Below are 15,037 nucleotides of genomic sequence, written 5' to 3'. Positions count from 1 at the left end.
ACAATGGTGTTAAACCGTGTACTATAAAAGTATCGTCATACGCTCGTTACGACTGTACGGTTACATTCGCGATTAGACAGTTGGAAACGTAACCATTGATCATCCCTTACATCGTAAGTGGTAAGACCGTTAACGCAATTCATTCTTATCAATGGCATTTGCCCCGGGACAATTATTTTTCCCCCGTTAATGTCGCCTCTAAATATCCGTCGAGGTCGCTTTATGTCCTCGCGTCAGAACTGGGCTCGCAACTACTTCACCGATACGACTCCAGATTCGAGCGTAAACCGACGAAACAAGATTCTCGGTGAAATTTATTAGCCGGCTATAAATTATGGCTTTGGTACACCTGTGCTTTACCGGCTTCGGACTTGTCTCGAGGCCGATCATTCCGAAGAGCGTCTCTTTATAGCCCTCGTCCTCCACTTCCGGCCTCGAGCACCCCTTGACCGGAGGCCGATATCAGTGCTCGAATCCTCGCGGCCGCTTTCCAACAGCGGTAGTTCGTTATCCGGATAATCTTGACGTTAGTCCATAGGATACGTAGCACCTTTGGTTCCTTTAATCTCCGCCAGCTGCGGCTACGGCTTCGGCTTTTAATTTCTTCGGGGACCGGCTCTGATCTACTGCCACGTATTAATTGGGACTAATTAAGAGCCAGCGGGTAGGGATTTCGAAAAAAACCATCTTTCTTCAAAATCTTGATCACTTCTCTTCTTACCGCGTTCACCTTGTAACTCGCGATTAATCAAGATTGCATTCGAACCGTCGCGTCGTTTCATAAGCAATCTTGTAATTGTAACGTATTAAAAGATTTATTATTTCCTATTATTAATTGAAATTATTAAACGACCTAGATTGTAGATTCTGGAAGCTCTGAAGCTTATTGAAAATAGACAGATAACGTCCGTCAGGAATTCCTCCGAGTGTCCTATTACTTGCTATCACAGGTTATAGCCGAACAGACGATAGATTTTACAATTAGCTGATTTAATGCTCTCGCGACAAATGTCCCCGAACTGGAATGGTTTACACCGCGTCGGGGCCAGATTCACCCCTTCGTGATGCCAATTTATCACTGTCGCGGTTAAACATCAGTTAGCATGAATCTGTTCTTAAGAATCTCCTCTGTATCTTCGCGAAACGCGTATAAATTCATCGTTTACAAATGCGGACGGTAAGAAAGTCGAGTCCCTGGGGCTCGCCGAAAATGGCCATACGAATCCATACGTAATTACAAGCATGTCAATGAAATATGAACACAGTTAATCAAGCGACTTATCCAGTCTGCTCTTAAGGAGGGAAAAAGAGGCAGATTACAAGCTACACCTCTGGCATCAATCTTCTCGAAATCGGGCGCGAGATGCGTGAAACGATACGATACACCGCCTTCTCTCTTGGTACTAAATTTCGTACCGAGCGATACTATCTTGCCACAATCTAGCGTCCCACGCAGAGAGCTCCCATGGTGCTCGAAGAGGGGAAAGATGTCGCTAGATGGGACGCGACGCGACGCGACGCTCGATGATATCTGCTTTTCCCGAAGACTCGTTGCGACGTTCACACGGCTCCTAGCACCCCGATGTTCCGGGCTTTCCACGCGCCTAGGATACGCACTTGTCGCCAGGCCACTTGTCGCCCCATTCCTACTTCCAGTTCCTCCCTCGTGTCGCACGACTCACGGCCTCGTACAGCCATAGTACGCGACTCGCTCGAACGGAAGGCTTTCTTCGGCTGGAAACACGCGACACGTGCATCCCGTATCGACTGGACACGTGCACCGCGTCCTTTTCTTCCATGCCTGCTTGGAACCCCGTGGCTGCCGTTCCACTGCCATCGCGTTTCTCCCCGCTGGAAACAGCAATTGATTTCCGAACTACGCGATCATCGGTTACGAGTCATTGAAGACGAGCGGATGCTGCGGGATACGCTTGATCGAAACCCTGACGAAAACGTTAACGGACTGGAGTATTGGGCAAGCGGGCGGAAAATGGACGACGGAGACCTATACGCGTTCGCTCCTTCATTTTCGCCAGAAAAGAAGTACATCGACCACTTGTTGCTAAAAAGGATATTGTCTCGGTAACCTGAAACGATTTGCAAAGCAATTCAAGCGTAGGTGTGGGAAACGCGTCTTCGGGGTGAAGCAAAACCGCGCTGTAATATTCGGTGATGGAGAAACAGACGAGAGATCAGCACGTGTTTCGTTGTTCGAATATGATTTGAAAGGTTGTAACTGTTTAAGTAAGAATACGTTTTAAGAACTGTGACAGTCTCTTCGGTGAACGGTAAAAATCTTTCCCGTGTCGTTGCGGCCACTCGTGTATCGCACAAAGTCTCGAAGCTGCCTGTCCATTTTCCGACAAGCGCGCTTTCACCCCTCGCTGTCTCCGTTGCTTTTTTCTTTCGCCTCTGTTTCCCCTTTGACTTCTGCCGTTCCCAGAGACCGAGAGGCAGCCCTTTTCCTCGGGTCCTTTAAAAGTTTTCGACCCTTCGCGTAAACGGCCATGTGGAGGGGGGCTTTCGTTCTAATTGAACAACCCTCGCTTGCTTAGCCGCGCCGCACGCTCCGCCACGAGAGGGTGAGTTTATCTCGACGCGCGTTAACGCGTCGGGACGTTAAGCTGGGGGTACGTTAGAAAGCGACGCTTCGCCTTTATTCCATTCTCTGATCCGCTTTAACGACAAGCTTTCGACTATTTTAACGCAACAGTTTGCGGTACGATCAAGCTCCATTCGGTTTCGCGTTCTCCACGAAACGGATGTCCGTCGGCAATTTTCCTACTGATCGATCTTCCATAAAACGTCACGCGACAATTTTGCACGAGATTGCAGCATCCCGTTACCAAACACCCCCCGCAGGCAACCTATCTAACTCGTCAGAGAGATCACGAAACACGCTTCTGTCTCTACTGCTCGAATATATTAAATTCCTGGATAATTTTCTAAATACTCAAGGGTCGTTCAACCAAGGTTATACTTAAAAGGAATCTAATCTACGATCTGCTAGCTTCTCGCAACGCTGTTCCGCTCGAACTCGCTAGTTAATCCGTTTTAAGCTTATTCGAGTCAGCTACAACCTAGAAATCCCTATTCATCCGCGTTGACCAAGCTCTTTATGATTTCTAAAGGCTTCCGACCCGAAGCCTGTAACATAGCGTTCGATCATTTCCAACTGGAAGACAAACGAAGAAAGAATCGCGAATTGGTAAGACGAGGTTCGGAGAGTAAGAGTCGACATGACAGAGGAGGTGTACCCAATGAGTCGGATGGAAAACGACCCTCGTTCATGCCGGGGTTAGCTTCCTTTCCTTCCCAGTCAGCCGGCCACTTTCCTGCTTATTCAGCAATGATTCAATTCGGATGTGCTTTTTACGCCCGGCAGCAAAGCCGATAGCGTCGGTGGGAGGTTACCGAGCCGCGGTTGCAGTCAAGCTAACCGAGAAAGGGGGATGAAAACGGGGAAGAAGGGACACGGAGTTATCCCGCGTTGAAAACAGATTGCTCGACGTTCAGCCACCACCGGCACCCTCCTTTCACCCTGTTCTCGCTTCGTTTCGCCTACGCGAGACTCGGATGCCGAGAGAAAAAGCGAGAGCACTGGAGGATGGAGTCGATTAACCAACAAGTCGTCCCTTTGACTCGGCTCGTTCGCTTCTTTTCCACGAATACCTGTCCACCCTTGCCTCGATTCGCCACCTGTCCGGATCTTATTCGTTCGATAACGGAACTTCTTGCCGCCTCTATCGAAACGTCTCATCGAAACTCATCCACTTAACGTAATTTTTATGCGTCCATAGGGACGTCGTTTCATTGATGGAACTGAGCTAAAATATTCTTTGTCTCGCTTTTCAATTTTGTTTCATAGAATTTCCTCTCGTCTTCTCGATACAACATAATTGCGTTGCATGCGAACAATAGTGTGACACACGGTCTTATTGTCTTCCAGACAAGTCCGTGGAAGCGTTTCGAGGGGAATCGCACCTGCGCGCAGAATCACGCGAGCCTCGCGATGTCGATAACGAGGCGTTCCGAGATTCTAAAGCATCGGCCTGCTCGTTGCCGTGGCAATTCAACTCTAGCATCCGTAAAAGCGATAAGTACTCGCGGATCCTTGGTTAAACGAATCGCGCAAAATTGTTGCCTGGTTCGTGCAAGTAGCCCGAGTGGCTGAATCGGTAGGATTCGAGCCTTGCCTCGAGCGTGTTGGCTCGAGTACCAGGGATGGAATATTGGAACTTCCTGAAATATCTTGAAAAATGAACAAATGGTAAATAGGGTATTTTGACTAAGGGAGGATGCGGTATTATAGATGGCGCGTATAGTGGGTAACGTTGGCTAGGCTCGGTTGCATAGGGCGGTCGAAAATCAAAGGTTGTCCGAAGCCCTTTACCTGGTGCTCGACTGACGTGACGTAATAGGATGGTTCAGTGTAACAACGAAAGCATCGGTCCCACTCGGTCAGTCGCATATTAATAGGTGGGAGCGTGTAGCCAGGAGCGGACAGCTGCCGGCTCGTTTGCAGCACGCGATACCCTCGCTCTCACCTGTAACGTATATCTCCAATCTCTTTCTCTCTCTCTCTCTCTCTTCTTGCCATTTTCCAACTTGGTCGCTCTGCTCGAGTACACCATCGTACGTTCTTCCTCCGCTTTCTTCTCCTCCCGTTCTTACCGGTATCTATCTCCGCGAGGAGCACTCGAAATTATTATTCCCGTTCAGCATCGAGCTAAAGGCCCCCGTATCTCTCTCGCTTAATGTGTACAGGGTGTTCCGATATTCGAGTACCGGAGGTATCCTCTCTTCGCTCGACGCAGGCGATTTCTCGCCGGGAATATATAGGCGGCACCGTGTCCGCTCGGCACCAATGTGTACTCGATGATTTTACCCGTGAAATAAACGCGTGTCAATGAAATACGCTCTCGCGGTTATTGCTTGCTCTTAGCTCCGGTTAATTATAGTCCTCGCCGTTATCTCTTCGGGCGTGAATTCGTTAGCGACTTCTCTTATCTGTAGCAGAACATCGGCTCTGCTCGTAACAGAGCAAACTCGACGATCGCTGAAAGCGATCTAGAAGAGTTAAGAGATTGTCGAGAGGCGGTTCGCCATTCTTTTTATAAATAGTAGAGATTGTCATATGTTAGGGTAAAAAGAAAAGAGAGATATATTTCAAGGGAATATCTTTCTCACGGTTAAACGATTCCGAACAGGGCGCATTAGCGAAACGTTATCGCGCGACAAAACCGCGGGAAACACCCTTTATGACAGTCTATATCGAGCGATATTAATTTATCACCGGTCGCAATAATTACTTCTAGCCGATGACCGGTTTTGGATAGGGACAGGACTCGATTCGATCGAGTAAAGCAATACAAATTATCCGGATGGAAGGAGGAGCGATCGGGTCCGGTTTCTCTTTTTCTCCAGCGTGACCGATCGAAGCGAGACTCGCGACGAGCCAAGCATCATGATGGATCGGGCCAGCAGCTTTTATCAATCGTTTAAGCGCGATCGTGCCTCGATTGTCGAGGAGTCGAGGAGTCGAGGAACGAGACGAGGCGTTGCTGCGGTGTTGCTCGATTTCGCAAGCTGCCGTCGATATTCTTTGTCAATGAGGATCGGCTGCGAACGAGTCGTTCCCAGAGTCGTTTCGCGACGATCATCGATCACCGGAGCGGGCTCGGCGTGCCGGTGCGTGATCGAAATCGCTACGACGCTCTTATGCGAGTTCGAGGACGCCACGGTGGCTGCACGCTCTCCTTTCCCTCCTCTCCTCTTTTCTTTCGATTATCGCTTATTTTCATCCTGTTCGAAAATATTTTTCCTTTCATGGAATTTCAAGCGATTCGCTAAATTCGCACGATTCGTGCGCGAAGGAATGAAAAGAATGGGAAGAAACTGAAGTGGCTTTTTTTCCGATTGTTCGAGCCGGTGACCCGATATGAACGCGGTCGTACGCGTGTACTCGATAGCAAACATAATGCCCGCTCGAGCTACGTAGGGCACGATAAATTATCGTAAACGCATGTTAACCGCCCGCCTTGGATATTTGTTAACAGGTTAGAGTAGGCGGCGCGTGTGTACCCTCGTTCCGTCGTTACACGTAACGTTTATACGCGCATAAAAGCTTCCCGGTTATGGACGACTTCTCCTCGCTGCTCTCTTGACCGTTTCTTCCGCTCGCAACGCTCGGACAATCTTCCTTTCGACTAAATGTCTCGTTGCTAACCGTTGGCCCTCCATGCAGCCTCGGTGAATCGTATAAATCGCGCCAGTTTCCTTTGCTTCCAGTCATGCTTCGCTAAAATTTCCCTGTTACTCTCGACGGGATCGCTATGAACACGCGAAATATGCTTGTGCTCGAAACGAAACTAGTTTCAAGGATCCGCGTGGAACGAGATTTCGTTCTGTTCTGTTTGATGCCTGTTTCCGCCACTCGACAATGCCTTTTTCTCCTTCACTATTGTGCTTTAAAACGTGTACTTCCAGTTTATGAGATAGTGGATCTTGCTGGAAATTGTCGGATTCGTTGTTAAACTGGTGCTCGTTAGGATCGGGTAGGAAATATTTCACCGATCGGGAATTTTCACTTTTCCTAGAGTCGCAAAGAAACTCTTCACGGAAACGTAGGCGAATCGCACCTACCGCGATGCGAAATTTACGTCGGATGCAAAAATATTTCGATCCCTCTATATATTCGCTCTTTATCCCTCCATTAATCATCAGCGTTTTAGTTAAGAATCTTCCGGTCGGTGGACGCGAGTCTTAACCCCGGCGACCTCGAGCGCGAAGGATACGTAAAAATCGGTGTCCACGATGTGTATCGGTGGAAGAAATGTCGTCTATCCGTGTTATATATGATATCGGTTCGCGAACGATCGGCGGATATGTACGCGGAAACGGAATCCATGACTGGTAGCAGGGGACCGTAACTCGCTGCTTAACTTAAGTTATCGTCCCGCTGCCGATTATTAATGTTGCCACTATTAATAACCGCAGGTTACGCGGATCGCACGCACTAGTGAAATATTGCCTGTTGCTCCTGAATAAGTAACTTAGCCGTTTATTCTAAGAGAAGAAGAGAAAAAAGATAGAAACGAAGAAAGATTCACGGGTTTCACGTTCGATCGGGAACGATTCGCCATGGGATTCATTGAATTTCCACGAACGCCTCTTCCGTTCGTTAATGCTCGCTGGAAAATCCACGGTGAGTTTGTTAAACGATTTCGAGTGGTACGTCTTGCGATTTTAACGCGTTTTAACTTAATGGTCGTTCCTTGTAAAGAAGTTAATTAGTTCCTGCGACAAGACACTATGCATACCCGACGTTGTTGTTCCTGTTCGATGATTTTCACCTACGACCGTTTACTCGGTCTGTCTACTTGCAAACAGGACGCGAACGTGTCTCTAAATTATTCCGTTTCCTCCTGCTACTCGATTTTCGGCTTGCTCTCTTCTTTTTACCATTCCTCCGGGTACTTGCACCGATACTAATTACGTTAAATAACCGTACCTTACCCTTTTGATTCTTCTACGAGCAACCTGCCGTCGCTGAACGCTCGAAACCGCGTCGACACGCATATAGTATAAGTAACGAATCTCGCACGATGCACACCGGTCAGTATTGGTCGTTGGGTCGATCGAGTAGGTGCTACTCGTCCGGTAATTTTAGTCGAATCTGCATATTTTAGCACGAAAGCTTCCGTCGATCATTATCCTCTCCGCGACTCGGCAGCGAACCTTCGCCTCTACAGCCGCTACTTTTACTTTGTTGCACACGCTTCGTGCAACATTGCCACGCGATCCTATGGAAAATCCTTGTACACGTACCAGCTGTAAAAGTAACCTAAAAACAACAGAAAGTAGGTCTTCAAAGGGTGTAATTACGATGTGAAATCGTAGCTATTGTAATTTTACGATAACTTTCGTATGAAAGTATTCTACTAGCATTGGAGAATAACGTGGGATCGTTTTTTTATTTGAAAATTACCTGTTGATGACCGCGAGATACTTTCTCACAGTCGAGGTATCGGTCCGCTTCATCTACACTCTGCACGCACCACCCCCGTCACCCTTGTCGCGGTTCTCCGACTTGTTTACAACAAGCAGGACGTGGGTCACCGTTATGAGAACCTTACATCCACCAGCGACGAACTTAATTGTAATAACTGTAATTAGCAGCACTTATCCGGTCGATAGAGAAGCAAAATATCGCGGCGAGGAGGGTTCGAGCGTTCGGTTAGTCGAAGGATAAATTTTTGCCGATTTAACGATTATATTGAAATAAAATATACCATGGAAAGGGTTAAATGGACAGGAATTTCGCAAAAGATCCACGACGATTCTAATTGCCAGGACAGCTAATAAAGTCCAATTATAAAAGCGCGGTGCATACGCGATCTTCGACGGTACCGTCCAACCTAAACGTACAATAAGAAGAACAGAATGAAAATAGACGCGAATGAATGTAAACGAGCCTTCGCGATTTCGTTCTCCGCTTCGTCCGAGGCGCGTAGGTTGCGAGTCTAGTTTGCGAGAGGCGATCCTCTTCTACGAGAGCCATTTCCGAGAAGCGAGGCTGCAAGCAACCGCCATGGCCTTGTCTCCCTGCATTATGGATGCGTTATAATTACCTATTCATTTCCTATGGGCACGTAACATCGAGGCGCGCGTTGCTTGTGAGCTGCTTTGCACCTGATTGCAGATAGAGGACGAACAGGTCCGAGAGTAGAGAACTCTGTATTCGCACCACCTGTCGTCGATTGTGCGTGCACGAGATGTACGATACTTTCCTCTGTGTATTTTCCAAACAATCATCCCGATAATTATACTGCAAACCTTTTAAGATTACGATGGGATTAAACTTAGAAAAAAAGGGAGAATCGGAAAATAATGGTTATGAAACAATTTTCTTTATTGCATCAAAGGGATACAATCGCACGATAATCAGTACAAAACAATTCATAATAACCCTCGTAATGAACTTGTAATCCCCCCGCGTTCTCTTCCTTTTCGCTCGCTGTGCATCGTTTTCCGTGCACGCCACTAGCTCGGATGTTTCACGCGAATTTCAGCGAACGGTAGCGTGCGTATCGCGAGTGTCTTGTAACGTGTGCACGCGGTATTTGTAAACGCACGCTTATGAAAGCGAGCTGGTAATTAGTCGACAAGAGACGGACGGTATTTTCGCGTTGCATCGAGAGCAAGGCGACCGAACGGAATCGCGAAACAGCTTTTGTTACCAGAACAAGCCGCGTGTTTGTTTTTCCTGTGAATCGGAGGATAGAGAAACGTTGCTGCTTTCAATGAAAACGCCGGATAACGAACCGAGTTGTTGCGAAATCGTATAACCGGCGGCGTGCGACTCCGTCGTTCGATTGTGCGAATCGAGCATTTCCTGTCGTTATAATAATACGCGTTTCGTGCTGCTGTATTCTGTATCGCGATCATCGGAACGGATCGATCTTGAAACACGCTTGAAAATTTCGTAGAAATTTTAATGAAAGAGAACATTAATTTGCAGAATTTCAAATGTAACGTTATTTTCACGTTCTCTGAAAATTTTTCATTTTCGGTGTATGAATTGAACGCGACACATTTTTCCATCGTTTCAACGGCACGCACACATTCTTTGCTAATACCGAGACGAAGGACGGCTAATTAGCGAAAAGAAAAATTGTTCGCGACAATGATCGATCGACGTATGGTGGAGCACGAGCCAAAGCTCTGTGCTCGGGGCGACTATTTTTCAAGCGGAGCTCCGTGGTCGATGTTGCTTCTAGGAAAGCTAGCTGCTGCCAGCTGAAGCAGAAACCGTAGGGAGAATGTCTCCTTCGCAATCTCCGGAGTTATCGGCTGTCCTCTTTGTTTATAAATAAAGTTCCGAGATATATCCGTGCTCGTCGATGTAGGTGTCTCGGCATAAAGTATGGGGAGAGGTATATCGCGACGCCCTTCGTCTTCGGGGTAAAATGGAAATGCGTGGCAGCGGGCGGTATAGGCGAAACCCCGCAGTTTCGACTGTTTCGGCTAACATTCACCGAGGGAATATAACGGTGCAAAAACCGAAGGGAGCCGTTCTTTTTTTTTTCGAGGAAAACGGTTCCTGACTATACGTACGCGGAGATCAAGCGTGCCAATTCTAGTTACTATTTTCATCCGAAAAATGAATTGGGCCACGCGGCGTGTGTTACCCTCGCAGCTTCTTCTACCCTTGATTTCGGGCGTAAAAAACAGGTCGGCTCGGAAATTCTTGTGTTTGAATTCTAAGCACGGGTCCAGTGGCGAACGATTCGGAGCCGCTGGGAGATTCTTTTTGAGGCTGGGCGCAGAGTAAAGTCTTTGAGGCGAGAGGAAAGAACGGCGGGGCGAAGAAGAAAGAGGGTCGGGGCAAAGGAGAAGGCAAGAGAGCGAGCGGCGCAGTTTATTTCGGTCGGGTTAATTAGTGTTGCTTCGCGAGGTTTACGGTTGACATTTCGTTGGTCGTTCGTTCGTTCGTCGTTCCAGCCGTATAGGAGGAGACGGGGAGGGTAAGGTGGAGGACAGACAAGGGGAGACCGGCTTTTTTACGGCAACATACTGGTCGGCCATACCGAGTGCCGAGAAAGAAGACGAAGTCGCCGCAGAGGAACAGTACAGAAGAAGAAGAAGAAGAAGAGGACGAAGAACAAGGACACACCGGCCAATAAAACTGCAGTGCCCCTCGAAGGTGCACCGAAGGCGCCAGGGCAGTCTGGACCTCCCTTATTAGCTCCCCCTCTTTCGACTTTTACCGTCCACCTAAGGTCCCCGCAACAACCTTTTGTTTTATCCTACGGTGTGAATATCGCACCGTTTTACGGCGTCCAGATTAGACCCGTGCCTTTGTGATTCCGGCACCACGATACCGCTGCCTCCACCTTTCAAACACCCCCCCCCCCAAGTTTTCTCAAGATCCTCGAGAGCTTTTAAAGTCGGCGAAACGTTGGTCGAGCGTCGATTAAAAAATGGGGAAGAAAGTTGATTCGTTGCTTTCAAGTTTGTCCTCGTCGAGCAGAAATTCGAGAGCATCCTCACCCTACCTAACCACAAGGAAAGGGAGCAGAAGGTAAAAGAGAGAAGAGCTCGTAATTCCGTGTTGGCAGGACAGTTTACGGCCCTCGCGTCCTCCTGATTTCCTTCTTTCGTCTCGAATTAGGTAGTTGAAATCTTTCCCTCGTTAGGCCGGGGCCGAACGCTCGTCGTGGCTGGGAGAGTAACGAATTACAAGAACCTGGGAACGGAAGGTGAGATAAGAAGGGAGAAAACCTTACCTAACTGGGTCGAGGGTAAAACAAAGAAAGAACGGTCAAAGAGGGACACGGGTGAGATGAACGAGTAGTAAGGAAGGTGGATGGTTTGCTGCCTTATTAAGCGGTCTTATCGCTAGAGACAGCCTGGCCTGACACGGCCGTTTAACTTTTACTCGACCTGCAAACAAGTAGTGGACACACTGGCCAGCCAGATAGGCCTTCGCCACTCTACCAACCTTTCCCTCTTATCAACGTTGAAAAACTTGACGGCTGTAAACACGAAACGATGCTGCAACTACCCTCCAAACGGTGCTACCCAAAATTTACAACGCGTCTTTATTGATTAGAAGGTTAATTATATACGTATCGATATTTAACGGGTCTCGGTGATATGTCCTCCAAAATATTTGCCTAGCAAACAAGACATCGAACGGACAAAGAAGAAAGCCTCCCTTTTGCGGCGGCACGGTAAACAAAGGTGAACGTCGCGCGAGCGAAGGTGGATCGGGATTAAACGGGTTATTGTGTGGTTTTGACGGGTCGCGGTGACTCGTTGAAAAGGTAGTCGTGGCACGAGACGAGTGGCAAACGAGACGGGAGCCGAGTTTTCTCAAAGCGTGTACATTATGTCGGCGACTGTTCGTCGAAGGGGCGTGATCGGCAGGTCACTAGGTTTACGCAGCGTAATAAATCATTCGAAGGGCCCACCGTGACCCCTCTGTTTCTCCTCCTGGACGATCCTTGGCCTCTCAGGTACCGAGGTCCTTGGCAAGGATCCTTATCTCCCAAGGAGAGACCTCGTCGACCTGTCAGCTAATCCTATTAGCGACACTGAATCTTGCGTTGCCACGCAACTACTATTTTTACAATTTCTTCTGCGAATTCTTTCGTTGCACGCTCACGTTTCTCCACTCCGTACGCGTTTGAATCTTCAACGTGTAAATTTTTTCAAATTTACCTTACAAACTAAGGTGATCAGGTTTGCAAATTATGCCAAGAAAACTCGTGTTCCGAAAGCACGTCGCTGCTAATCCCCGACACTCTAATTTGCCGGATAAATACTTCTTCTTGAGGAACGGTCTTAGCCACCGTCTAATAACCCGTGAAATTGTTCTAAACGGCACGGTAACCGAGCGTTTCCCGTGGCTAATCCTTCCGACATCTTTCGTCCGTGAGATTCTTCGTCCCAGAATATTCGATTCGTTTTAGATCGAACCGACTCGTACGCTACTCGAAATAATTGAACAATCAAATGACTCCGTTTCGCGGTTGGGGTGTTTTTTAAAAAACCGCAAGCTTTACGAAAGCGTGACAAAGTTAGGTTTATTTGAAACATTCCGCGAAGCAAATTGACCGAGACTTCGAAGTCTCGTAGACGTTTCGTAGAAATTTGAAAAATCACCCGTCAACGAACGTCTCGAGGCGTTGCAAAACTGTCGAGGCTGTCCCCGTTGGAACTGGAACGTTTTGGTCGTTCGCGTCACGTAGCCGTAACAAAGTTCCGAGCTCGAGAAGCGTGGAAACAGGCGGCAGGGACGCATCGTAGTACTCGGCGATTTCACGAGCCGGACAATGGCGCGATATAAGCCGGAAGAAGGTGGCTCGTCGAGGGGTAGGGTAAGAAAAGATAGAGAACGGCTTGGAGGGAGAGGCTGGCAGGGCAGATTTATTCAAGTCCCTCGCCGTCGGGTTGACAAGAGTAGACTCGCGTAAACATACTCGTTTCTCCTTGTTCCGTCGTGGCCGTTTGTCGAGCCGCGGCGGGGAAACGGCAGCGTAGTCGGCGGGATCGTTTCACGGTAGATTCGCGCCGGGTGGGGCGGCGAAAGGCGTCGTTTTAGCTCGTGGGCACGTTCGATTCGAAAGGACGCCCGCGCGCCAAACGGCGGACGAATCCGGTCGCTCGTTACGACCCACGTGACACGCCCGAAAGGTTGAGCCGAGGCTGGGGATTGGCCGGTTGCGCGAGCGCCACGTCCCACGTGGTCGGAGTGGGGGGTCACGGAGGTTGCTTTCGGTTTTCCTCGCCAGAGGGGGAACTGGGACGGAGCGGAGCGGAAGGCCGATGAAGTGGTGTGAGTGGTGGCGAGTCAGTCGCAGACTGGAGTGCCCTGTGAGAGCAGGGGACGGACCGAACGAACGGAACGAACTCTATAACTAATCGCTCGTGACGCTTCGTCGTCTGTCCGAATGTCCGTCCCATCGCCCGACGCCGTGCTTAGACAACGTTCCTCGATTTACCGTTCCCTTTTTCTCCCGGTGACGTGAGCCGAGTTGTGACGCGTATCGCGGACCCCGGTGAGAATCTTCATCCACCACGATTCTGTACCAGTGTAGAAGTTTTTTCGTCGCTTAGGTGTCTCGGGTTCCGTTTGTTCGTGCCTTCGTTGGATATCCACCTGTGTGAAACACCTTCGAGGACTGTGTTTGTTGATCCTCCACGTTCCGTCGGCGATTGCGAGCTGACGCTGCTTCGCTGACATGTGCTCGCTACTCGGATGTCCCGATTCGGACTCCAAAACACCCTGATGGCAATCTCCGTTCGCGAACTGTCGCGTTCGTACGTCGCCTGTCGGCTAGTTACCACCTTCGCCTCTTGCATCAGCTCCCCGACGACACCGGTACTGACTTAGTGATCAAACAGTGTTGTAGTAGTGCGTGCAGGTGCGGTTGTGACCTAATTCTTCGTTAGCCGCGAGAGACATCGAAATAAATAGAGACAGGGGTCGTTAGAAAGAGAAACGGAGAGATATAGAATTGATCGTCAACGCCCGTCGAACCCGGCTGAGATGTCAGCGTACGCGCAGTTCGGATACTCGTATCCGTCGGCGTCCCAGGTGAGTCGTAAATTCTAAATCAGTTACTCGAACAGATTCCACGATTCAATTACATTAATCCTCATCGCGATCAATTGTTTTCCCGTATGTTTCGAATACCCGTAGCCATAACTCACGAACCCGAAAATTATTTATTTAAGTAGATAGGAGCAATAAGTAATAATTTTCAATAATAGTAACGCCATTGAAATCACCAATTTCTCGTAATGTTTATGATAACTTAACAAGTTCCTGAATTTTAGTTAATAATTTAATAAAATCGTCTAGAATCGTGCTGTAAACTTTTACAAGTACAACACGCTGCTTTTTCAATCAAACTCTCTTGACAAGCACTAATAATTAGCATTAAAGAGGAGGTGGAGGACGGGTACATAACGGTATAGTTCCATTGTCTGCAAAATCGTACCTTAATTACTCGTTTAATGATGGTCGTTTACCGGGTTGCAATTTCAGAATCATTGCTAATCATCACCAGCCGATTATTCCTCATTCTTCCCCTTTTTTTTTATTCGCGAAAGCGAGCGCATTGTGAGACAGACAACCGCTAATTAAACCCTACGCCTCTTATTAGACTACACTCCACGAGATCATTCATTTACTCGGTTCAAAGTAGGCTCGTTTTTTCTCACAGACTCTTTGACGCAGCAATTTTCATTAAAAAGCTACAAAACTGCAGCATCGCGTGCAGTATTGAGCTCACCATCCCATACACATATCTGACAATTAATACGCAAATCATTCATACGATGGTAATAAAACGTTCGACGTTTACACGGTACGTTCGATGAAAATTGATTTCCATTAATATTTCACCAATAAAGTGAGATTTTGTGAAGGGAAATGGATGATGTAGTACAGATGCACCTGTTCCTCTTAAGTGTCCACCGACGGCCGTCGCTTGCTACTATTATACTATTTAAAAACTAAAGA

At 48.2% G+C, this 15,037-nt stretch overlaps 2 protein-coding genes across 8 annotated transcripts in view; one reads left to right on the top strand and one right to left on the bottom strand.

Annotated features, from left to right (window-relative positions):
• The window catches only part of LOC117606876 (homeobox protein araucan), a 60,954-nt gene that overhangs the window by 4,769 nt on the left and 41,148 nt on the right, over nt 1-15,037 (top strand). Inside the window, exon 1 of one of the 5 annotated variants that reach the window (XM_034329905.2) lies at nt 13,313-14,107. The exons of the other annotated variants lie outside the window; for them this stretch is intronic. Within the exon in view, the coding sequence (XP_034185796.1) occupies nt 14,060-14,107 (48 nt within the window). The 5' untranslated portion in view covers nt 13,313-14,059. Of the gene's footprint in view, nt 1-13,312; nt 14,108-15,037 lie in introns of those variants that run through there. 5 annotated transcript variants of the gene reach the window in all.
• Nucleotides 1-15,037, bottom strand: part of LOC143305243 (uncharacterized) — a 141,141-nt gene that overhangs the window by 98,511 nt on the left and 27,593 nt on the right. The window lies entirely within an intron of this gene.

Source organism: Osmia lignaria, chromosome 9 (assembly GCF_051020975.1).
Source record: "Osmia lignaria lignaria isolate PbOS001 chromosome 9, iyOsmLign1, whole genome shotgun sequence".
NCBI lineage: Eukaryota > Metazoa > Arthropoda > Insecta > Hymenoptera > Megachilidae > Osmia > Osmia lignaria.
Note: the sequence above shows the minus strand (reverse complement) of the source record. Positions and strands in the feature narration are given on the sequence as shown.